The sequence below is a fragment of the Chiloscyllium plagiosum genome, unplaced genomic scaffold (genome assembly GCF_037043375.1).
Source record: "Chiloscyllium plagiosum isolate Xiang-an unplaced genomic scaffold, Cpla_swu_hap1 HiC_scaffold_42, whole genome shotgun sequence".
In the NCBI taxonomy this organism is placed as follows: domain Eukaryota; kingdom Metazoa; phylum Chordata; class Chondrichthyes; order Orectolobiformes; family Hemiscylliidae; genus Chiloscyllium; species Chiloscyllium plagiosum.
The window spans coordinates 7541405-7567262 of NW_028270180.1; the positions used below are offsets into that span (position 1 = coordinate 7541405).

The 25858-nt window shown below is 39.1% G+C and overlaps 1 protein-coding gene across 6 annotated transcripts in view; it reads left to right on the top strand.

Annotated features, from left to right (window-relative positions):
- Nucleotides 1–25858, top strand: part of scaper (S-phase cyclin A-associated protein in the ER) — a 316829-nt gene that overhangs the window by 162902 nt on the left and 128069 nt on the right. For all 6 annotated transcript variants that reach the window (XM_087982090.1, XM_087982091.1, XM_087982088.1 and 3 more), the window contains one exon: nucleotides 6447–6573. In XM_087982090.1, coding sequence (XP_087838216.1) covers nucleotides 6447–6573 — 127 coding nt within the window. The remainder of the gene's footprint in view (nucleotides 1–6446; nucleotides 6574–25858) is intronic.

The window sequence follows — 25858 nt, forward strand, 5'->3', positions numbered from 1 at the left end:
GCACTCCAGGGTCTCTTTGTTCAGCAACACTCCCTAGGACCTTACCATTAAGTGTATAAGTCCTGCTAAGATTTGCTTTCCCAAAATGCAGCATCTTGCATTTATCTGAATTAAACTCCATCTGCCACTTCTCAGCCCATTGGCCCATCTAATCAAGATCCTGTTGTAATCTGAAGTAACTCTTCGCTGTCCACTACACCTCCCATTTTTGCAAACTTACTAGCTGTACCTCTTATGCTCGCATCCAAATCATTTATGTAAATGACAAAAAATAGAGGACCCAGCACCGATCCTTGTGGCACTCCACTGGTCACAGGCCTCCAGTCTGACAAACAACCCTCCACCATCACTCTCTGTCTTCTACTTTGAGCTAGTTCTGTATCCAAGTGGCTAGTTCTCCCTGTATTCAGTGAGATCTAACCTTGCTAATCAGTCAACGATCAGTTCTTTAGTTTTTGCCATGAACCAATTTTCGGTCTTCCCAGGGCTTTGTCAATGCCAAAAGAAACAATATTGGCAGTAATTCAGAGCGGCATGATCATGGGGAAAGTACAGATGAGGAAGGATTTCATCCCAACTTGGAAATGCATTGAAAAAGAATCCAGATTAAGAGCATCTGGCTGCATTTATAAATGTTTGAAACTGTATGCCTTCAGTGTCTTTACTAGAAGTCTAATTCATATGCTGAACTGACATATCTACCTTTCCGTTGCTTTCCATGAGATCAGGAATCATTAGGGTAAGACCTTGTTTTACCATTTGTGGCACACTGTGTGAACATAAGATTTGCACCATTGGCATTAGTGGGAATCCAAAAATTTATGAAGTGTTCATATGTTCAGCCCCAAGTGCAATGAACAGAATCCTTTTAAAAAAAATTCATTGAAAGTGATTTCAAATGCACAGATACTTTTCTGCTTACAATGATTCTTTTGTATCTGTGTTCAACAGAAAACGAATAAACTTCACTTTTTTTAGGTGGGTGTGGTGGAGGTCTGAATGTCTTTTTTCATTCTTTTAGTTTGCCACCACATGCAGCAGATAGTTAATCAGAGATCACAAGCAACCCTCGGGGCTTGAAATTGAAATGGATAAATCAGTCTTCTTTCGTCTCACAGTCTTATAAATGCTTCAAGCACATTCTCATTCTCCACTACAGCTTCCTTTCTGGCACACTCAGCTATGGAAGTCGAAGCATTCCTACCAGCTATGTGAATGTGTGTGCCAGCTAGCCAGTGGTGCAGCAAGATTCCTAATAATTCACAGGTCACTGACCCATTGGCTAATTCAACCAGCTTTTCATATGTCCCCTTATGTGATCACCGGACAACTTCTGAAGTGAAGTAATTGTTGTTCCTTACATTTGACTCCAAAATGGTTTCTCTTTTGAATCCATTAATCATTTGAAATACAACGGTTGGATCATTCATCAGCCTTCTCAGCACATGGGAATACAAGGCAAATTTCTATATTTATCATAATCTGTACTTCGTAATTTAACCCACTAAACCATGGTTTGAATCTGGTGAACTTATGCAGTACATCTCCAAAATATGTATCCTGAATGTTGTTATGCAAAATTGTTTGTAGAAATTCATATGGGGACTGAACAAAACTTTATGCAAGTAAAACGCTTCCTGACTTTCGAATTTCAAACCCCTTGAAGGAAATGACAAGATTCCATTTGACATTCTGCTTACGTTTTGTAATTTTGCACCAATGTTTAGTCATTGGTGTACATGGACACCGAAATTCCTTTGCTTCTTCACAGCTCCTAGTCTCCCAAAACTGAGAAAATATTCTAATTTGTGTTTCTCCGATCCAAAATATGTATCTTTCACCTCCATCCATTTAACTCCATTTAGTATAGTTTTACCTGCTTGCTGAATCTATGTCCTTTTGTAACTTCCACCTGTGAATCCACATGACTCATTCCTCCCAAATTACTGTCATCTGCACATCTGCAGTTAAAACACGCTATTCCGTTATTGAAATCATTTGGCTTATGTGGTGAAAACCTGAGGCATACTTGTTATCTGAGCTCTTTGACCTACTCTCTATCCCCTACTTCCAAAACTTTAAGATTATACCCCATTATGTCTCCTCTTGTCTTTGCTGATAGCTCTTGTTTATCTAAGCCTTATGAAATCACCTTTCGAAATCCACATAGACTACATCTGTAGTCTCCTACACCAATAGAATCTCATACTTATTATGTTAGTGACCTCCTCAAAAATATTCAACTAGTGGGACATGACCACCCCTTCACCAATTCATACTCGCTCTCTTTGATTACTTAAGTGCTCAGTCTTTGCTATTGCTTCCAGCACCTTAAGCACTGTTGATCTTTAAATCTCAGTATTGGTTTGATTCTTCAGCAAGTGGTAGATTATGAGTTCATTCTAAATCAAAACCTGCAATTTCAATAGCAATATATGTTATGCTGGTTTGGGCAAGCTGTAGAATAAAAATCTGTTGTTCTAAGAATAGTCTGAGACATCTGTGAAAGAAACTATCTGCTGTAGGAAAGATATTGTTAAATTCGAAAGGGTTCAGAAAAAAATCACAAGGATGTTACTGGGATTGGAAGGTTTGAGCTATAGGGAGAGGCTCAGTAGTAGGCTGCGGCTTTTTATCCCTGGAATGTCAAAGGCTGAAGGGGACTGTATAGAGGTTTATAAAATCATGAAGGACGTGGATAGAGTGAATGGCCAAGGTCTTTTTCACAGGATAGGGGAGTCCAAAACTAGAGGGTGTAGGTTTAAGGTGTGGAGGAGCCACTGTTGGACTGGGGTGGGCAAAGTTAAAAATCACACAACACCAGGTTATAGTCCAAAATATTTATTTGGAAGCATTGGCTTTCGGATCGCTGCTTTTTCATCAGCTTCAGCTACATGATGAAGGAGGAGTGCTCTGAAAGCTAGTGCTTTCAAATAAACCTATTGGACTATAACCTGATGTTGTGATTTTTAACTAGTTCAAGATGAGAGGGGAAATATTTAAAAGGGACCTGAGGGGCAACTCAGTTAGAGGGTGGTGCCTGTATGGAATGGGTTGTCAGAGGAGTTTATGGAGGTGGGCATCTGGATGGGTACATGAATAAGAAGGGTTTAGAAGGGCCAAATGCTTGCAAATGGGACTAGGGCAGATTGGAATGTCCGGTCAGGACAGTCGAGTAGAACTGAAGGGTCTGTTTCTATGCTGTATAACTCTGTGACTCTATAAAAAAGAACCACTGTGTTTTTAATCCTGGTGCATCTGATATTCTTTTTCCTGTTGCAGGCATAGTGTTAGCTGTCTATTTAAATAAAAGAAGTTACATGAAAGCCCGAGGGGGAAGATCATAATTATTATCATTTGCACAAGAGTACAAAGAGATCTTTCTGTTCATTGCTTCAATTGAAAATATGCTCTCTCAAAAGTTAATATGTAACTCTTTCAGGTGATATCATAATTCAACTCAGATTATAAATTGAGGGTTTTAATTATTGTGTAACTTGCGTGTTAATTGATCACATTGTATCCGCTACAACATCAATGTTGCTATCTTAATGCCAATAGACTATTTTGCCATTATTTTGATTATACAAAATCCAGTAGCGCCTCGACTTACGAACTTAATCCGTTCTGGGACCCGGTTCGCGAACTGAATCAATTTTTCCCATTGTTTGGATAGCGTAAGAATGCTTGGACGTAGGAACGAACGCTGTTCACAGCGCACGCGCCAGAGACGAACTGAATGAGATCACGCGGGACCTGAGGGCTTTTGCGTTCAACAAGCGCGTAGCAAAGCAGAACAATGAAGTCACACACGGGCTTTTTGCGTTCGTACCTTTGTTCGTACCTTGAATTTCATACGTACGTTGAAGCAAAATTTTACGTAAACCGATTTGTTCGTGAACGGGGTCGTTTGTATGTCGAGGCGCTACGGTAGAACTTTAAGGTGAGCCATCTGCAATTTGTAGAATTGAAATTGAATTTTCTGAAGTGATAAAGCTTTCTTTTCATCCCCTGGTTCCCTCTGCAATTAAAAGGGAGACAGGTGATCAAGTTTGTGGAATGCAAACAAAAGTCTTAAGTTTCTTGCAACAAGGCAGTCTGGTAAGTGCCCAGTTATCTGTCTAGCTTGGGCCTTTCAATTCAACATTTATGAATGGTGGTGATCGTGAAAGCCTTGTTTCAGAACTTTGAGTGGTGAGATATTTTGAAACTAACAATCTCCCTGTGTAAAAACTGTGCCCAACTGGCTTTAGCACACACTTGAAAACTAGCTGAAAGCACATCAAACACTGTAAATTTTGTAGAAGTAGAACAACAGTTATTATATGGGCAAACAATCATCCAATTTATACACAGAAAGACCCACAAACTGTAATGTATGAATATATGATTAAACCCATTTTTTTTTTTGTTGTGTGTGTTGTCCCAGGCTGGTCCAATGTTGTTACATTCAATTCTGCCAAGGATCAAACATTTAAAGGTTTTCAATACATCTCACAAAATAATTGAAGCGTCACTGAACAGAGATAGTTGCAGCAGGAGGTTGCAAACTTTGAACCATTGTTAAATTAAATGGAGTAAAGCAGACAGAAGAGGTTCATCCCAAAAATGTACCATTGGTGCAGGCTCTGGCCAGTGGGGGCTCATAGATGTCTGGGAACCAGTAGGTGCAACAAAGAGTTGGAGTTAGGTCTCAAAAATATCCCGAGAAGCTTCCCTAATCAGTCGGGGCTTGGAAGAAAATGCTGATTTCATGAATAGTTCAGTGTAGCTGTGAGTGAGGTGAAGGAAGTCCACACGAAGCATGTCCTTTCTGCACCTGAGAAATATTGTAACTTGGAGAAACTTGGGGATTGTACCAACTTAGTTAAACTAATAGTGTCAGTAGCTGGGTTCAGGAGTTTAAACCCAAGAAATTGAACTACTAGATGTGAATATACCTTGAGGTAGTCGATGATTCTGAGTGGCTTTTGAGAAAACCTAACGCTAGGTCTTTGAAGGTGAAAAACAAGAATTTTTTTTATTCATGCCAGGATATGTGCACTTTTTGGCTGGGCTAGCATATATTGCCCGTCTCTGTTTACATTGAAGAAAATGAAGGTGTGCTGCCTTCTTGAACTGTTGCAGTCCTTGAAACTTAGGTACCTCCACAGTACTGTTAGGCAAGGAATTCCAGGATATCGACCCAATAACTGTGAAGGATCATGATGGCTTATGGTGTGGAGGAGAACTTGCAAGTTATGGGATTATCATGCATCTATTAACCTTGACCTTCAAAGTGATAGATACATTTGGAAGGTCCTGTCTATGGAGCAATTGTGAGATGCGACAGGCTACTTTGTAGATTTTCACCCCTGCCACTGTGTGATTTTGATGAGAGGAATGAATATTGAAGATGGTAGATGAAATTATGCATAAATGGGTCCTTGTCTGACTGGCAAGATATAATGAATGGAGTTTTACAGGGGTCTCAACTTATTTTTACAATTTACATCAATTACATTGATGAGGAAATAGATTGGCTTGTATATTGGGAAAAAAAAAGTAGTCTAAGAGAGATATGAATAGGTTGGGTGAGTGTAAAAGATTGATACCTGGAAAGAACAGGTATTCCTATGAAGATAGGTTGGACAAGCTGTGCTTCTTTCCATTGGAGTTTAAAACTGTGAAGGGTCTCTTGATTGAAGTGTGTAAGATCCTGTAAAGTCTTGACAATGTAACACGGAAAGAATGTTTCCTCTTGTGGATGAGTCCAGAACTAGAGGTAAACACAGAAAATACTGGAGAAACTCGTCAGGTCTGGTGCATCTGTGGAGAGAGAAAAACAGTTAACACTTGAAGGCTATTGTGTCTCTTCTTCAGAACTGAAGAGCAGTTCTGAAACAGCAGTGCAGGCTTGAGGGCCCAAACAGCCATGTTCATATGAATTGGAGAGTATACTTTACCAACTTGGATTTTTTGGGTGTGTTGATGTCATAGTGACATAGAATTAGCAAACCAAGGATTGCACTTAAACCTCATCATTCCAGAATTCAATAAATCTGATTATTTGTGAACTAGTGTTCAGAAAATAAACTTAAACTTGCAAGCAAGGGCATTGTTATCTGAAACCCAACTGCTCCACTGCAATCTTTCCATCAAGTAATTCTGTCTTCCTCACCTGATTGGTCCTAAGTGTAATTCTAATCCCATGTTTCATGATTTACTTTGAACTCTCTGTCTGAAGTGCCTAGCACACCACTCAACTGTCCAAGAAAGAATTTTTGCTAGAATGACCCACAATAATTTCTTAGGGCAGCTCAGGATGGTTAATGGTTTTGCGCCCTAGTCATAAGAGCAATTCAAAGTAAATGGGTATATATCTCTTTATTTATGTCCATTTTAATATTTCCTGTCAATAACCAACAGTGGAAGTAATTTAGTTGACATTTTATCTTTGAATGTAGACTTCAGAGATTAGTGAAAGATCTCCTGAAACAGCTGCAAGGACAGGATAGCGGACCTTGGGCAAATAACAAGGTATCTTCGCTTGACAGGACTCTGGGAGAAATCAGTCGCATTCTGGAGAAACAGGTACTGCAGTTCATTAAATTTCTTTAGTGATTTATCAAATACAAAGTTTGGAGTCAACTCCGTACGATTACAATTATTGAGGCTGAAAGATTATTCACCAATTTTGATCTTTTTGTCCACGGAGATATTGAAAATTTGAATGAAGCTGAAGGGGAGTCTGTGATTTCTGAGCAGTACCAAGTCCTGTTTCAGAAAAATACTGAGTAAAGCATTTTGGCACATTTTTATTTAAAGATTTTGAAATAAATGCCAGGTGTTCCTATCTTTCTTGTTGTCATCATTGTTCTCCCCCTGCCCTTCATCATCTCGATCCTCATCTCTTTTTTCTGCTTTGGCTGGAAGGCAGAAGCTAAGGAACTGAACTTCACCAGAATATAATTAGACTTTAAAGGCAGAAATTGAATGTCTGCCTTTCTCTTAATAAAGGAGCAAAATTGCCATCTTCAATTTCTTTTTGTTCGGCAGAATTGCTTGTGGTAATAATACAATGGCTTATTTTATAGAAGCAAGTGTGTGACTGCAATGCATACAATATGCTGCAAACACGGATCTGTAATTAACATGACTGTTCCATTTACAATTGCAGGATCTCATTGTTGCAAATAGATACTTGCACTTTTCAAAATTGACAGGTACTTACAAATTTCCAGCTCCAGGTCAAAATAAAGTGAAATGATTGTCTTTCCTTTTCATATATTGACCTTTTAAGCGATTTCTAAAACAATTTGGACATGTAATGGTTGTAGGACTTTTTATAACTTGAACGAGTTCTGAAAAGATTTACAAGGATGTTGCCAAGGTTGGAGGATTTGAGCTATAGGGAGAGGTTTGAATAGGGTAGAGCTGTTTTCCCTGGAGTGTCGGAGGCTGAGGGGTGACCTTATGGAGGTTTATAAAATCTTGAGAGGCACGGATACAGTAAATAGACAAAGTCTTTTCCCTAGGCTGGGGGAGTCCAAAACTAGAGAGCATAGGCTTAGGGTGAGAGGGGAAAGATGTAAAAGAGACCTGAGGGGCAACTTTTCACGCAGAGTGTGGTGCATGTATGGAATGGGCTGCCAGAGGAAGTGATGGAGGCTGGTACAATTACAGCATTTAAAAGGCATCTGGATGGGTATATGAATAGGAAGGGTTTAGAGGGATATGGGCCATGTGCTGGCAGGTGGGACTAGATTGGGTCGGGGTATCTGGTTGACATGGATGAGTTGGACTGAAGGGTCACATCTCTATAACTGTAATATCGTTTTTTGTTTGAATGGCTATTGGAGTGATCGAAAAGTATTTGATAATTACTGATTGTACAAAATAAACCAGCTCTTTTTAATTTCATTTTACGCACAAGGGTTAAAGTGAGTCTGGTAGTTGCCTAAAGTAACATGTTTGAAATCAGGAGCTTGCTCGCTGGGAAGTCACATGTTCAGGTTCACAGTATAGCATGTAACAACATTTCAAATTGTGGACCTCAAGCACAGTTCTAATTGAAATTATGACTTGACAAAATATTAGTTGTTGTTCATGATTCCACTCTTCTCATCTCAGGCACTCTTCGTCATGTTATGAAAATCACAACTGTTATGGGATGAGTACGGAATCCGTATACTCTTTGTTATTTTATTATGTGTGGGCTGGGGATGTTGAAACATCCAATGGGCTTTAACTAAGATTTTCTTCAGAAATGATTGATAATGTGAAGATAGATTTGTGCTGCTGGTGATATTTATATGTATGACATAATACTCAACATGTGCGAACAAATCAGGTGCCTGAAGGTGAATTCCAAAATGCATCTGATAAGCTTGCAAATATTTCTAGGAAATCTCCTCATTGTGTTTGTTATTGGCTGAATGTACGTTTTTTGTTAATAGTATGATGAGTCAAATTTTAGTGAAAACTCAATGTAGCTTTTTAATTGTGTCTCCTGACTCTCCCTCTGTGTAAATAGAATTAGCAGCTTCTATGTGTTTTGAGAGATAGAAGAGTGAGATTTTTATAATATCTTTTGATTCTGAGTTTCTTTCTTAATCTCCGGCAAGAAATACTCCAAAGCACAGCATACGTGCAGAAGCAACTTTCAGCAGTAGGGCAACTTGGCAATCCATCCTTTTTTAAATATGTATACCCATCAATAATGTCCTAACAAACCAATAATGTTGCAGGTGGCCATTTGTTCAGGTTACGCTGAGGATATTGTTATACTGTAGGTACTAATTTGAGGCTAGTATCTGCCAAAAGCCAAATAGATATTACACTGCCAGATCTTGACAAGGAAGAGTGATATTCTTTAACCTGGCTGCACGTGTTTAAAAGCTGCTGATGCTCTAATGTCTGCCCCATTAATATTTAAAGCGAAATTTAAGTTTGAGTCTTGCCAACAATCAGTTGAAGAAAATCGGGTACGCTGTGCCCCTGATTAATATCCAGGAATCTGCTGAAAGTGCAAGAATTTCAAATGAAGGCAGAATTAGGCTCAGTTTTGCGGACTCACATATTGCTAAACGCAACAAAATCCTGGCACGTGCTGCCACAAGAATAAAGGAGAAGATTAAATGGCAAGTGGTTAAAACTGTTTCAAAAATTTCTCGTTATGTGATAATATATGGCAGCTTGTGTGAAGACAAAGCAACAGCAACATGGTAAAAACATTCCATTCGAGATAACAGATGCTGAAACAGTGAGAAAGCTAGAGGGATAACTAAAAGCCTGCTTGAATAGTACATTTTTTTTCATTTTTGGAAGAGGAATGAGAAGTGTAGAGGTAGAAGCTTTAAAGAAGGGAGTGGGATTAAGAAGCTGAACGCTCTGCTTCATTGAGAAGCAAAGAACAAGGGTGTGTACAAAAGGTCAGAATGGGATCAAAGGATCCTGGAGAATATTGAAGGCTGGAACAAATTATACTTCGCTTGGAGGAATGTAAGGGTGAGAGGTTTGAATGTAATACTTCAGGTGAAATGGAGTCATTGCAGGTTAATAAAGGTGAAGTGTTTGATTGTTAGGCATTGCATAATGTATGAGAGGACATGGGTGCCTCCAAAATGGACAGCTGAAGTTTGTTTATAGTCAGGAATTGGAGGTTAGTAAGGAGGGCAGTGCAATAACTGTATTAACCTAATTCTAACCGAGTGCAGAGATGACAACAGCAGTGAAAGAGGTTTCAATAAATGAAGTGGCAGAGGCAAGAAATGTTACAAGGGCAGAAATAAATAGTTGATTGACAAGGTTTGAATCTGAGCTTAAGATTAAAGAACATCCCAAGTGTATAGATGGGGAGTTTGTGGTAAAGGAGTTTGTTTTATTCATTCACAGGAATGAGGGCATTGCTGGCTTGAGCATTTATTGCACAGAGGGGGGGGTTAAGAGTCAACCACATTGCTGTGGGTCTTCAGTCACATAGGCCAGATGGTGGATTCCTTTCCTGAAGGACATTAGTGAATCAGATGCATTTTTAATGGCAATTGACAATAGATTCATGATCATCATTAGTCTTAATTCCAATTTTTAAAAATTGAATTCAAATCTCACTCTATCATGGCAGGAATTGAACCTGGCTCCTCAGAACTGCAATAATACCACTAAACTGTCGCCTCCCCTAGTCATGTTTGTCGCTGGACTCAAAGAAACAAGTTTTGCTCTTCTCAGTGTTCAGTTAAAGGAGCTGCTAGATAATCCATTTTGAGGATCGCTTTATACCTCAGATAGCTCAGTTGGCCGGAAGACTTGTTTGTGTTGCAAGTGAGGTCTAAAAGCACAGGTTCACTTCCAATACTAATGTCACCATGAAAACTCTGCTTTCTCAACTTTGCCCTTTCTGTGAGGTGTGGTAACTCTCAGATTAAACTCATCACCAGTTGACTAACTTTAATGAGAACTGACTATGATCCTCTGGGACAATGACATCTTTTACTTTCATTTCACAATTCAGATACCTTCATGTTCAAACTAAATTGCACAGCTAGCTTTGATGTAAGCTGAAACAGTTTTAATAAATGCGATATTAGTATTGTATAATTGGATATAGTTTGACCCTTTAATCTATTTTGACCCTAAACTAACCTGCCATTGGCAATGCTTTCAGTAGCCTCTAAGTTTTAATCCATCTAGGCAGAAAGGGTCGGTTCAGTTTCTGTTTTATGAATAAGAAAAATTAGCATCTTCAAACCAGCAAGCTGCAATTCCCTTGCTAACTTGCAGACCCAGACACATCTCACATGACAATGAGTTGTGGATAGAATCCTGATCGTGTCAATCATTGACTGATGGGTGGGAACAGACACTCTTAATTGAATTTCCCTGGGGAGGGTGAAAAATATCTGGACATGGAGGAGGAGGAGTCTTTGAGAAGCTGATATCCATCAAGTATGTCAAATTGCATGAGGGCATGATGCACAGATGTACATTTACTAATGACTCACAGGTTTCAGGATATTGGCCTGAGGGAGCACAGACTACAAGTTCGTGCAAAGCAAGGATGTAAATGGTCTCAAAAATGAATAGTCAATCAACAGAATTACTAATGAAAAGATCAAATTTTATTCAGGAATGGTCAGATCTTAGGATTTTCCATCAGTGAATTGCTTCCCCATCTCCATAAGACATCTTCAGTACGACAGCCTGTACTAAAGCCTGCAGCTGCCTTCTCATCCCTGTCACCCTAATGCTTAGCACCTATTTCACTTGTTATCTGACCTCCAGATCACCTCAAATCCTACAGTTAATTTGCCTCACGATCTCTTTCTGTGACGCCTTATATATGCATCTCCCTGCTCTTCAAAAACTGGTTTATTTATTATTTGTCCTTCATTCAACTAGCAATGGCTGTCCTTTAGTTGTCTGCAAGTGCCTTCTGGAACTTTTGCTCATTGCCTCCACCTCCCTCCCTGCCTTTTAAAAACCTTGTGAGAGACTTTCTTTTCAACCATGTTTTTGTCACATCTAAGTCCTTTACATTTTTGTTCTTCTGCCCATTTAGCACTTACTCTTTATTTGCCATTGAAAAAAGATATCCATACGTGTGGTGAACATTGTTAAATGCTATTCTATTGTGTCAAACTAGTGATGTCAATTGCTGTTTCTTTAGTGAAGATTGCCAAAATGTCTTGCAAATGTAAGGTTGATTGCATTGATTAAAGTAACTTAATTATAGTCTTGATCATGATTAAACAATTTGAATACCTCAGTGCAACAGAAATTGGGGTGTCACAATTGGCCTCACTGTTTCGGACTGGGGGGTGGAAACTATTGCCTTTCTATCGTTCCACCTGATACTCGATGTATGGGTTCAGTGAGTGAGAATGGGCATTTGAGCTGAGCATAAAAAAAGACTACTTTAGAAAAGTGAACTACAGAACCAAATTTTGGAGAATTAATCATGCACAGAGAAGATAGGTTAATGCACAGTATAGGAGCTGAAAATGTGTTGCTGGAAAAGCGCAGCAGGTCAGGCAGCATCCAGGGAACAGGAGAATCGACGTTTCGCACAGTACTGCACAGTATAGGCAATGTGCAAAGTGCAAGTATTGAGGAAGAAGGAGAAAGGAAGGTTTGCTGGGACTGAAAGCACAGTGAAAGACAAGACTCTGAAGGAAAGCAGGGGCAATGCTGAGAATTCCCAGAGGCTGAATGATCAAGGAAGCAGCTTGTTGTGAAATGAAGAACAAGTAGCAGGCTAGTGTTGGAGGAACAAAAGTTGCTGTGCAGGGACATGTGATTGAAAGGATTATTAAGGTAGGGAAAAGTAAGGCAGTGGAATGTTCTGACGATAAGTGTAAGGAAATTAGAATCAAAGAAATGAATGCCTTAATAAGAAAATGAGCAAAGAAATTTGTTAAAAGTAAGGAATTGAAAAATATTTCACTTGTTTGCATATTCTTCATAATTAAACTTTTCATGAGTGTTAAATTACTGAAAAAAAATGTAACAATAACTAATTGCAGTCCATTAAAAAAAAGTTACTTAATTGGAATAGATTTTGTCTTTGACTCTTATTCTGGATATTCAACTTCATAAAAATGCTAGGTTGGGCTCAATTTTCCTTTGCCCTCGGATGGGGAGGTGCCCAGTATCTCACTTGATGTCTCCTTTTCACCTCCCCTTCTTCCACCGTGGCATTATTGAACATTTAATTAGGAGCAGAAATAGGTTACCAGGCCTCTTGAGCTTGCTGTGTCATTCAGTAGTCTCATGGCTCATCTGATTACTCCACAGTCCTGCCTACCTGATAACCTTTCAATTCTCTTGCTCACAGGAATCTATCTACCTCTACCTTAAAAAAAATTCAAAAATCACCTTTTGAGAAGAGAGTTCCAAAGATTCATGACCCTCTATGAGAAAAGAAATTGTCCTCAACTGTCTTAAGTAGACAGCCCATTATTTTTAATGTGACCCCTAGACTCTTCTACAAGACAAATCTATGTAAAGCTTTCCTACAACTTCTTCTACAACTAGAAGGTACAGAAGCTTGAACACATGCACTAACAGGTTCAAGAACATTCACTCTACTATTATTAGATTGACAAATGGACTCTGTAACTTCAAATAATGTTGATCTTGTTAACGTTGAACTTGCTTCATGTACCTGCTGTGCAATGTAACCTGTATGCCTCACTCTGTCTAATCACCCTATGATCTGTATGTAGCTGAAAATGTGTTGCTGGAAAAACGCAGCAGGTCAGGCAGCATCCAAGGAACAGGAGAATCGACGTTTCGGGCATAAGCCCTTCTTCAGGAATGGCTTGAAACGTCGATTTTCCTGTTCCTTGGATGCTGCCTGACCTGCTGTGCTTTTCCAGCAACACATTTTCAGCTCTGATCTCCAGCATCTGCAGCCCTCATTTTCTCTCTATGATCTGTATGTAACTTGCTTACTGTGATCTGTCCTGCTCACAAAGCTTTTCACTTAGGTACACATGACGACCATAAATGAAATCAAATCAAATTACATCCTTTCCACATGTACCCTGTAAAGACCCCTTCAGGATTGTATGTTTCTATCAAGTCACCTCTTGCAATTCTGAGCTTCAGGGGATATAAGTAGGAGGAAAATCGATGTTTCAGGCAAAAGCACTTCATCAGAAATCATTCGGGCTTTGACCCAAAACGTCAATTTTCCTACACCTCGATGCTGCCTGACCTGCTGTGCTTTTCCAGCACCACTCTGATCTTGACTCTAATCTCCAGCATCTGCAGTACCCACTTCTATCCAGGGGATACCTAGCCTGTCCAACCTTTCCTCAAGACAACCCACCCATTCCAGGCATAAGTCTAGTAAACCTTCTCTGAACTGCATCCAACGTATTTGCATATTTTTTAAATAAAGAGTTTGATACTATACACTGTAATCCAGATGTGATGTCATCAATGCATTGTGTCGCTGAAGCAAACATTTGGCTTTTGTATTCGGTTCCTATTATGATTAAACGAAAACAGTCGCTTTCCTAATTATTTGATGCCAGTGCACACCAACCTTTTGCAATGCACGCACAAGGATACCCATATTGCTTTGCATTCCAGAGCTCTGCAATCTGACTCTCTCTTTTGATAAGATGCTTTTTATTCTTCCAGTCAAAATGCACAATATCACATTTTCCCATACTATATCGCATTTGCCACATCTTTGCCTGTTCACTGAATCCATCTTTATCTCTTACACAAAAGAGAATGGTGGAGAATCTCACCAGATCTAGCAACATCTACAGAGAGAGAAACAAATGTAATGTTTTGAGTTTGGTATGACTTCTTCAAAACTTTATCTGTATCGAGACCTTTATATCTTCCTGTCTCCACAAGAAGCCAAAATTCACAACTTAGTTTCCTATCTAACTTAGTGTCACCAGCAACTCTGATAACCATACTTTAGGAACCTCATCCAAGTCATTTAAATTAATTTGAAAACAAAAACAGAAATTGCTGGTAGTATCTATGGCGTGAAATCAGATTTAACATTTTTGGGTCCAGTGATCCTTCCTCAACTGATGGTAGCTAGGAAAATATTGATTTTTTTTTAATGCAGAAGGTAGGGTCAGAGGAACAGGTAGGGAGTAAATGATAGATGGAGGAAGAACCCAAAGAGAGAGAAGAGCAACTGGACAGACAAGGGAGTGGATAATGATCAGCCTAGGAGAATGAATAGTTAATAATACGGACAAATAGTGGCTAACAATGGGATGTGTGTAAATGCAGACCATGTGATAACAAGGACTGGTGGGTGGGGTTGAGGTAAAGACATGGGCGAAGGTGCCTCAAGCCCTAAAATTGTTGAACTCAATATTGAGTCAGAAGACTTGTGTTCCAGGGCGGAAAATAAGGTGCTGTTCTTCCAGTTTGCGCTGAACTTCTCTGGAACACGGCATCAAGCCTGAGACACAGATATTAGCCAGGGAACAAGGTGGTGTGTTGAAGTGACATGCAACTGGAAGCTCAGGATCATTTTTGTGGATAGAACATAGACATTCTGTGAAATGGTCACCCAACCTACTCATTGTTACCCCAATGTAGAGGAGACCATATTGTAAGCAGCGAATGCAGTAAACTAGATCGAGTGAAGTGCAGGTAAAGCACCGCTTCACACCTTCTGTCATTGCTGGGGAGTCTGCCGTGGGGTAGTGGGGAGAAGCAAGTGAATGAAGGAGGAGTGGACCAGAGAGTCCCTGAGGGAATGTCCATGTGGATGGCTGACACGGAAGGGAGGGGAATATGTGTCTGGTGGTGGCATCCTGCTGGAGCTGGTGGAAATGTGGCTAATGATCCTCTAGATGTGGATGCTTGTGGGATGGTACGTGAATGCAAAGTGGACCCTATTGCAATTGTAGGAGGGACAAGAGGGGGTGAGGGCTGAGGTGCAGGAGATGGGTCAGACCCGGCTGAGGGCCCTGGCAAGTACAGTCCTGGGGAATCCTCAGTTGAGAAAGAAGATCGACATTTTGGAGGCCCCCTTGCTGAAGTTAGCGTCATCAGAATAGATGCCGTGGAGACAGAGGAACAGGGAGAATGGAATACTGTCTTTACAGGAAACAGGGTGTGAAGATGTGTAGTCAATGTAATCGATTGTAGTGGATATTGATGGCCAGCCTATCCCCAGAAATGAAAACAGAGATGTCGGGGAAGGAGGAGTCAGAGCTGGACTAGGTGAAGGTAGAATGGGGTGGAAATTGGAAGCAAAATCAATAAACTTTTCCAGGCTGGAGACAGGGAAGCAGAATCGATAATAACATCAGTATACCGGAGAAAGACTTGGGGGTAGGGGCCCAAATAGGACTGGCACAAGGAACGTTCCATGTACCCCACAAAGAGATAGACATAACTGGGGAAACATGTGGGTACCCATGGTCACCTCTCTGACCTGAGATTGATATAATTGTTAAATGTTGAGGTCAAGCACAGATCACTGTGGCACACCATTCATTAAATCTTGCTAACCAGAAAGTGACCCATTTATGCCTACTCTCTCTTTCCGTTAGCTAAATAATCTTCTATCCGCGACAAGATGTTACCCCTACACCATGAGCTATTATTTTCCATAATAACCTTTAATGTGATACCTTATGAAACGTCTTCTGAAAATCTAAGTACTGTACACCCACTGGTTCCCCTTTATCACAGCATGTTACTACTTCAAGAAATGCTGAGAAGTAATGACACTACCATGCAACTGCATTGACCTTTGTAAGATGTTCCCATAGTGACCACTTAGAATATCTCTGGCACTGTAGCCAAGTTGATTTCCAATCGCTCCTCACCTCGCTTTCTATGTCAGCAAGATTTGATTGATATCAGCAGTTTCCTTTCTTTGTTACAAAACTCTTCTAGAAGATTCCAGTGACTTTTGACTTTCATTTTTCTGTTATACCTCCTAAAATGTTGGTGAGCAATGTTGTGCATATTTTAAAAGTTGCCAACAATATCTTGCTAATACGACTGTCAGTTGAAGATGCAGTTTCAGTAAGTGTTTTATAAAATTATCTTGTCTTAGAAAAAAGATGGTCCATTGACATTGCTGTCACAAAGTACCTAGAGATATCTAATATTGGTAGCTTTGAAAAAAAACATTTTAAAGTAATTGCACCTCAATGCAAACTCCTCAGTATGCATTTAAGAAAGAGTCCAATAAAATAGTTTGCAAGTGGTTTCACAGCAGGGGATGGTGTAAGAATAGAATATGCTTTAAAAATATCAAAGAAAACTCAATATACACAATAGCCTCACAAAGGAAAATTAGCACTATAACCTATTTCATAAAAAACATTTTGAATAATTTACAGCTTTTAAGGCAGATATAAAATGTTCATTTTTAATCCATGTATCTAAAGTTAAATATTTAGGGGGAACAATGAACAAAAGAATGTAATAAAAGAATGAGCTTTCAGGGTGAGAATTCACTTAGGTACTGAGTAATTGTCAGATATTATGGGTGCACGAGTTTGAAGGGGGAACTGAACAATGCAACTTGATTGGAGCTAAAATGAAAAAGTGAAGAATCTCAGAGGATACACAAAGGCAAAAACAGGCCAACCTTTAAAGTGTAAAATCTTGGTCAGATTTTCTTTACTGTTTCCAGAAGGTTTTAGACTAACTGTGTAGTTGTAGATTCTTTTACTTTGAATTACTCTTGCCCTCACTTCTACTTCCATCCTGTATTCTTGGGAATTTTGGTATTCTGTACATCTTTACTGCTCCACAGTTAAATTGCCAGAGCAAAGTTTCAAAGGTGTGTGGCTCGTGTTAAAATGGAAGTAAAGTTTACAAGGCATTCTGTTGCAATGGCATCCTAAAGCACCACAGAATACCACGATCGTTTTATGAACAGTAGTTGAGTTCCAGATTGAATTGCTGCTTCAACAATGTTCACTGGTTTTATGTGTGATGAGTAAAGAAATGTATACCTGGGCCTTTAATGTGTTATATTAATAACAAATGCTTTGGCGCGTGAATGTGGAAAATCTTAACACTATTTAATAGCCATGATGCGGAAGAGCTGGTGTTGGACTGCAGTGGACAAAGTTAAAAATCACAAATTCTGGATTAGTGGTGCTGGAAGAGCAGGCAGTTCAGGCAGCATCGGAGGAGCAGTAAAATCGACGTTTCGGGCAAAAGCCCTTCATCAGGAATACAGGCTGAGTGCCTGAAGGGTGGAGAGATAAATGAGAGGAGGGTGGGGGTGGAGAGAAAGTAGCATAGAGTACAATAGGTGAGTGGGGGAGGGGATGAAGGTAATAGGTCAGGGAGGAGGATGGAGTGGATAGGTGAAAAAGAAGATAGGCAGGTAGGACAAGTCATGGGGACAGTGCTGAGCTGGAAGTTTGGAACTGGGGTGAGGTGGGGGAAGGGGAAATGAGGAAACTGTTGAAGTCCACATTGATGCCCTAGGGTTGAAGTGTTCTGAGGCGGAAAAGCTAGTCCTTCCAAATAAACCTGGTGTTGGTGATTTTTAACTATTTAATAGGGTGAGGGAAACTATATAATTAGAATTAATTAATTTTACAAATAAGCAGGCTGACAGTTTCTTTAGAAAAACAGATTCATGCTTATATGTTGTTGCTTTTGTTGCATAGTTATAATGCTGAGTAATATAGGAACAGAAGAGAAAATAACACATGAAGGTTGACAAGGAGAAATCCACAAACATTGGAAGAACTTATTCACTATTAGTTTTAAATTATTTAGAGTTCATAAATACTTCCCTAAATTTACATATCAAGTAAAACCAGTCGTGCTCTAATCTCTATTTCTATGAATATGAATTCATGTTTTTGCTACCTGTAAGTATTTCACTGACTTACACTGTGAACAGTTGTCATGACATTGTCCCACCGCTAGATGTCACAATAGATAGACTGGAATACTGCATTCCAATCTATAAAATTAAGGAAGCCTTATAGATTCTTTTAATCACTGTGCGGATATGGGTGTGGCTGGCTGAGCCAGCATTTATTGCTCAACCTAGTTGCCCTTGGGAAGGTGGTGTTGAGCTCCTTTTTTGAACCGCTGTAAAATGCCAGCATAGACCCATTGGGTTAAATGGCCTGTTGATCAATTACCAAACATACAGTATAATTGTAAAATGGCTGTATTGTAATTTATAATATCTTTTTACCATTACTAGCAGACTCGGAAGAATTCTAGGTATTACTATGTCAGAGTTTGGGAATTAAGCCAAGACACAGCAAGATATTTTATACCTCCAGCCACTTTACATTCAGGCAATTATTTTGTTTTTGTAAAATGCAACGGAAACTGCAACAAATTACTTCCTAACATGATGGAGGGAATATAGGAAAGATTTTTAGCACTGAAGAATAGTTCATCTTCACCAGCAGCTAAATGCAATTTTGATCAATGTATTTTGCTCCCCATTATAACAGGCTTCATAGTGGGATTTGCACACACAATCTACTAATGATTTGGAGATGCCGGTGTTGGACTAGGGTGTACAAAGTTAAAAATCACACAACAGCAGGTTATAGTCCAACAGGTTTAATTGGAAGCACTAGCTTTCGGAGCGCTGCTCCTTCATCAGGTGGCTGTGGGAGTACACAATTGTAAGATACAGAATTTATAGCAAAAGTTGACAGTGTGATGGAACTGAAATTATACATTGAAAAATACATTGATTGTTTATTAAGTCTCTCATGTGTTACAATCAAGGTATTTTTCAATGTATAATTTCAATTACATCACACTGTCAACTTTTGCTATAAATTCTATATCTTACAATTGTGTACTCCACAGCCACCTGATGAAGGAGCAGCGCTCCGAAAGCTAGTGCTTCCAATTAAACCTGTTGGACTATAACCTGCTGTTGTGTGATTTTTAACAATCTACTAATGAACCCAGTAATACCTGGGAACCTCAGTATCAGCAAAGGTCTCATAACCAAACCAGTTTTTGCACTCAAATATTGATTTTTTTTTAAATAGTTAACTGGCGAATATATAACTAATTCAATTAAAGCTTATAGTGGGTTTTAGAGAGGAAGAAGGTGAACTTGGGAACTGTAAGCAGTTTTATATATATCTTGTTCCAAATCTTCGTTCATTAGTTCTTATTTATAATATCAAATACCTGATTAATATTTTAATATTTTGGGCATGATTATTTCTTAGATCATGCAAAAGACATTTGTTTCTGCCCAGTTTTCTTTCCTTATTTGCTCCTGCCACATGTATGCACATGTGAACAAACACACACTCTCTCTCTCTCGCTCTCTCGTAGGGACCTCACACCTAAAGCGTATTGTCTAATCTGAGATGTCACTTCTTGTACATTGATAAAACCTTTAATTATTGAGGGACAAAAAGACTTGAAAGGAATCTGGATTTTGCATTTTAATTAGTCTGTTGAATTGAATTGAATTTATTGTCACAAGTACCGAGCCACAGTGAAAAGCTTTGTCTTGCAAGCAATACAGGTAGATCACAGAGTTAAATAGCATAGATAAGTAAATAATAGGTAAACAGCAGCAAAAACAAAAACACAGATACAGGCGAACGTTAAGAGTTTTTGAGTCCATTCAGTATTCTAACAACAGTAGGGTAGAAACTGTTTCAAAACCAGCTGGTGCAGGTGTTCAGGCTTCTGTACTTTCTTCCTGATGGTGGAGGTTGTAGAAAAGCTTTGCCAAGGTGGGATGGATCTTTGAGAATGCTGGCGGTCTTTCGTTGAAAACGGGCCTGGTAAATGGATTCTGTAGATGGGAGGTTGGTGTTTGTGATTGTCCGGGCCAAGTTCACCTCTCTCTGTAACCATCTCCGATCTTGAATGGTAGAGTTGCCATACCAGGTAGTGATACATCCAGACAGAATGCTCTCGATGACGCACTGATATAAGTTGGCAAGGATATTTGCCGTCATGCCAAATTTCTCAGCTGCCTGTAGAAGAAGAGACGTTGGATCTTTGTAACCACAGGAAGAGTCCAAGAAAGCTTGTTGTGGCTGACCACTCCCACGAACTTGACACTCTCCACTCATTCCACCTCTCTGCTACTAATGTGTAGGGGGGCATGAGTAACATCCCGCTGAAAGTCAATAATGAGTTCCTTGGTTTTGTCGGCATTGAGTGCTAGGTCGTTCTCAGTGCACCATTTTTCCAGGTCTTCCACCTCCCGTCTATAGTCTGTTTCGACCGACCGTGGTGGTGTCATCAGCGAACTTGTAAATGGCATTACTCTGGTATTTGGCGACGCAAACATGGGTAATCAGTCTACCTCCTAACAAGGACAGCTAGTGTGTAAGTTTGCTCGCTGAGCTGTAGGTTTGCTATCCAGACGTTTCATTACCTGGTTTTCTGAGGGGTTGATAGATGGTATCTAGATCTATGTGTTTATTTATGGCGTTATGGTTGGAGTGCTTTGCTTCGGAACTTCGGAAAACAGAGGAGAACCACCTATACAACGTATTCAAGAAGAACGGACACTCAAAAAATACAGTCTGCAGATTCCTCAAGAACAAACCACAACATGCAGACCAAACACAGCCAGAAACCCTAACCACCTTACCATACAGCAACGAAGTTTCAGAATTGACAGCCAGACTACAAAGACCCCTCGGAATCCTAGTAGCACACAAACCCACCAACACTCTCAAACAAAAATGAACAAACTTAAAAGACCCAGTACAACCCACGGACAAAACCAATGTCATCTACAAATTTCCATGTAATTCCACAAACACTACGTAGGACAAACAGGAAGAAAGTTAGCCACCAGGATACACGAACACCAGCTAGCCACAAAAAGACACGACCCTCTCTCCCTCATAGCCCTACACACGGATGAAAAAAACCACCAATTCGACTGGGACAACACATCTATCCTGGGACAGGCTAAGCAAAGACATGCCAGAGAATTCCTAGAGGCCTGACACACCAACCACAACGCCATAAACAAACACATAGATCTAGATACCATCTATCAACCCCTCAGAAAACGAACAGGAAATAACATCACCACAAACTCCAGGAACCCCATCCAGGACAAACATATAAATAGAAAGCAGGAGACAACAACTTTGCTTCACTTGGAGGTCGCCACTGATGATGTTACCTAGCCAGGTAATGAAATGTCTGGATATCAAACCTACAGCTCAGCGAGCAAACCTACACCCTAAACCTCAACCTGAGCTACAAACCTTGCAAGGACAGCTAGTTTTAAAGTGTTAACGTTTTGCTTATAAATACTATGTCTAACACTTCTGTATCATACCATGATTGAGGAAGAAGCTGAGCTCTGAAAGCTTGCAATTTCAAATAAACCTGTTGGACTATAACCTGGTGTTGTTCGAATTTTGCCCTTAAGTTGACTTCATAAAAGTATCTAGGACAAAGTGAGGACTGTGATGCTGGAGATCAGAGTTGAGTGTGTGATGCTGGAAAAACACAGCAGGTCAAGCAGCATCTGAGGAGTAGCAGAGTCTTCATTTTGGGCTTATGCCCAAAATGTCTATTCTCCTGCTCCTCAGATGCTGCCTGACCTGTGCTTTTCCAGCACCACACTCTCGATTTCATAAAGTATCTACCTTGATTATAGATCTACTGCCAAGCCTGATATTTTACTTGAAAAAAAATGAGCTTTCACATGAAATTAATTGTAATGTGATTTATCAACAGTGTATTAGATAGTGCTTGGTTTTTATTTAGTAAGCTGGGAGTGCATGTTTATCTGATGAAGGAGAAGTCTGTTGCTGCTGCATCTCTTCTTGTATGTTCCAATAGTGCTGACATGTTATAAGTACTTCACTAATTGTAAAACATTTTGGGACATCATGACGTTGTGAAAACACAATCTGAGTACAAGTCTTTCTATCTTTTGTAGTTAGAGCAGTATCTAAGGTCACGATAAGTTAACACTGATGAATGTTTTGAACAGTTCTAATTTTTTTTAAAAAACAATATCTTAAAAAAATTTTGTCTTCAAAAATCTTGATTATTATTCAGTGTATTCAGCTGGGTGAAAGCAGTATAATTAATGGAATTGCGATTGACTGTACTTGAATCCCCTTTCATTTAAAAAAGTGATTTGAAGAAATAGCAACACTAGTAACGTTTTGTAATGGTCCATGTTGATTTTTGTTCCGCTAGCAAGCTGAGTAAGTACTTTTAATGTTGTGTGTGGTCATATTTCAGAATTCCAATTTTAAGCGCCAAATGTATTTGTTCTCTGCGTCCCATAGTTTCCTGTTACCACCTCACTTTGGAGACATTCCTTCTTAAATGATTCCTGAACACGCTGTAATATACACGAATCTCTCTTCTAAAAATCTTACCTTTACTTTCTTTTAATAATCCCTTCTCACTACCCTGGGAAAACCCAACCACTAGTGAACTTTAGCACAAGCCAATACCCTTAGGAGAATGAATGTTGAAGGATTTTCTTGAAAAATGGGAACTTGGAATATAAAGGAGTGGGTGTTAATTATATAATTTAAAGTTGAGAATGAACATGTGGAGTGTATTCATTACTTGAGCTCATATGAAGAGAATGTGGGGCTCTTGTGGCATAGTGGTAGTATCCCTAACTCTGAGCCAGGAAATCCAGGTTCAGGTCCCATCAACTCCAGAGGTGTATATTAGTATCTCTAAACAGACTGATGAGAAAATATCTATATAAAGAGGGCATATAAAGCACATATATGAAGGGTCTTGTAGTGCAGTGTTAGTGACCTTGCCTTTGTCCAGATGTTCTGGGTTCAAGTTCGACTTACCCAGTAAATGTGTCATAGCATGTCTCAACACATTTATTAAAAAATATCAAAAAAGCATATATTGACACTAGGATGGCGAGTAGAGTTAGAAGCTATCCACTTGTAATGTTTTACTTTGTAAATAAATTAAAATATAGCAAAAATTGATGACTCCTTCACCAAATGGCTCTTAGAAATTGAACAGTGGAGGAAAAACATTGAAGTGTACATGGTCAATGACTACATTTAAAATTTATTATATGCTGCAGTAATGGACTCAGTTGTGAGACAGTTAACAAGCTATGTCCTACATACCGTCCCTGTGGGTTTCTGAGATGCCTTTGTGGGAGTAGTATTTTTCTTAATTGTATCGCCGTTCAATAAGTTGGGAGTGGCCTCACTCAAGAAACATTGAACAAAGTAGTCATTGTGGATGCACTTGTAAAACTATCTGCAGAGATCTAATTGATAGAAGGAGGATTTTTTTAGTGCCTTTAATTGGCCTTTTAATGGTTAGGCTGCACTGTCATTTTATTTGAGGATAAGGAAACATTCCAGTTCACTACTAATAACACAGTTGAAATATTTTATAATTTTTGGTATTTTTTGTCTGTCTGTTAAGAATTGCTGCTGAAATCCAGATTGTTGTTTTGCTGTAAGTGTAACAATTTGATTTGATTTTGCGTGCAGAATAGTGCCTAACATTTACAATTAGTAATAGCTATTCACATGCCAGTATGAAACCTTATTGTTTAATAATTGAGTTATGTGCCTGGATTCTGCCATGCTATACTCACGTTCAACTTGTATATGCATATTAAAAGAGGCATGTTGTTTTCACAAAACACCTCAACAGCTCAGTCTCATGGAGGTGAAAAAATATATTTACATCTCCTAGAATGTTATGCAATGACTATTGCAACAAAGTATCACATACGTTCATTAAGTGAGAACTGATTTAAGCGCAACAATTCTGTTATTGAATTGCTTGCAAAGATGCATTGACATGGGTTGCACAAAACACCTAGCTTTGCACTTGAAGTACCAGCAAGCTGCCAACAACAATACAGTTGTGTACTAGCCAGAGACAGTTTTTAGAGGAGCATGCAGAAGGACACAGAAGAATTGGTAAAGGTTCAGGAAATGTTTTGCTTCACAGTAAGTTATTGATTTATTCCAAGACTTTTTATCTAGTCATACAGCACAGAAACTATCAATCCATGCTGACCAAAATCCCAAACTAAGGTAATCTCACCTGCATGCACTTGGCCCATATTCCTTCAAACATTTATTCATATACTTATCTAAATGTCTTTTAAACATTGTAACTGTACCCACGTCCTCACTTGCTCTGGAACTTCATTCCAAACACAAACTACTCTTGTGTAAAAACAACAATTGCTCTGCATGTCTTTTTCAAACCTTTCTCCTCTCACCTTAAAATATGACCACTAGTCTTGAAATGCCCCGCCGTAGGGAAAAGACACCTGCCATTCACCTTGTCTATATTCTTCATTATTTTATAAACCTCTATAAGGTCACCTGTCAATCTCATTTGCTCCAAAGAAAAAATCCCAGTCTCCTCTTATAATTCAAACCCTCCATTCCTGGCAACATCCTGGTGTAAATCTCTTCTGAACCCTCCCTAGCTTAATAATATCCTTCCTATAACAGGGAAACCAAACTGGACACAGTACTCCAGAAGAGGCTTCACCACAAAATCCTGTGCAGCCTCAACATAATGTTGAGAGAATCAATTATTTTCTATTTTGTTGCCATTAGACGTTGAAGTGTATGTTTCATTTAGAATGGAATATCTGCCTTTAGATCAATAGAGTATGAAGAGCAGCAACAATATTATTGTTGGCATGGATGTCAACTGGATTGCTTTACCTTGTTTAAAAGTACCTAGCAATGTTAAACTAAATCTGAGAGATTCATTTTCAAAGTTGTCACACGTTCTTTTCATCTGCCCTAAATGACTCAACATTTAGAACAAAATTACCTTGCTGCTGTTAAATTGGATCATACAAATGAATGTTTCATTTGTTATCACTGAGGTTCAGGTGTGTGAGACAAGGAGAAATTTATCCAAAAGCAAAACATTGCAGTTGCTGGAAATCTGAAATAAAAACAAAAAATATTGAAAACACACAGCAAGTCAGGCATCTATGTAGAGAAACTGAGTTAATATTTCAAATTGACGACCCTTCATTATGTTCTTTTAAACCTTCTTAAATCTTTATTTGTTTGTAAAGTAGTGTTTAACAAAACAAATGATATCAAGTGGACTACGTTGCCCCAATATTTCACCCTATGATTAGTAGAAAATGTAAAATGTTTGTATTTAAACTCATTTGTGCTGTGCAGGAATGTAAAGTGAATAAATTACCAATACAGAATATTCCCTTGAGTTCTTTTTCAACTCCCTAAGTGCTCAAACAACAATCTTCTTTCTCCTGCAAAACCTTCTCTTTTGACCTGGATGATCTGTGATTGGTACAGCTAAATTGACTCTTATGACTCTGCAAAGGCAGTAGTTTGAAAGGATCTGAGGATGCTTCAAAAGCTAAAATTGCTCATCAATCAAGTTAAACTTTGACTTATCTCCCCCATGA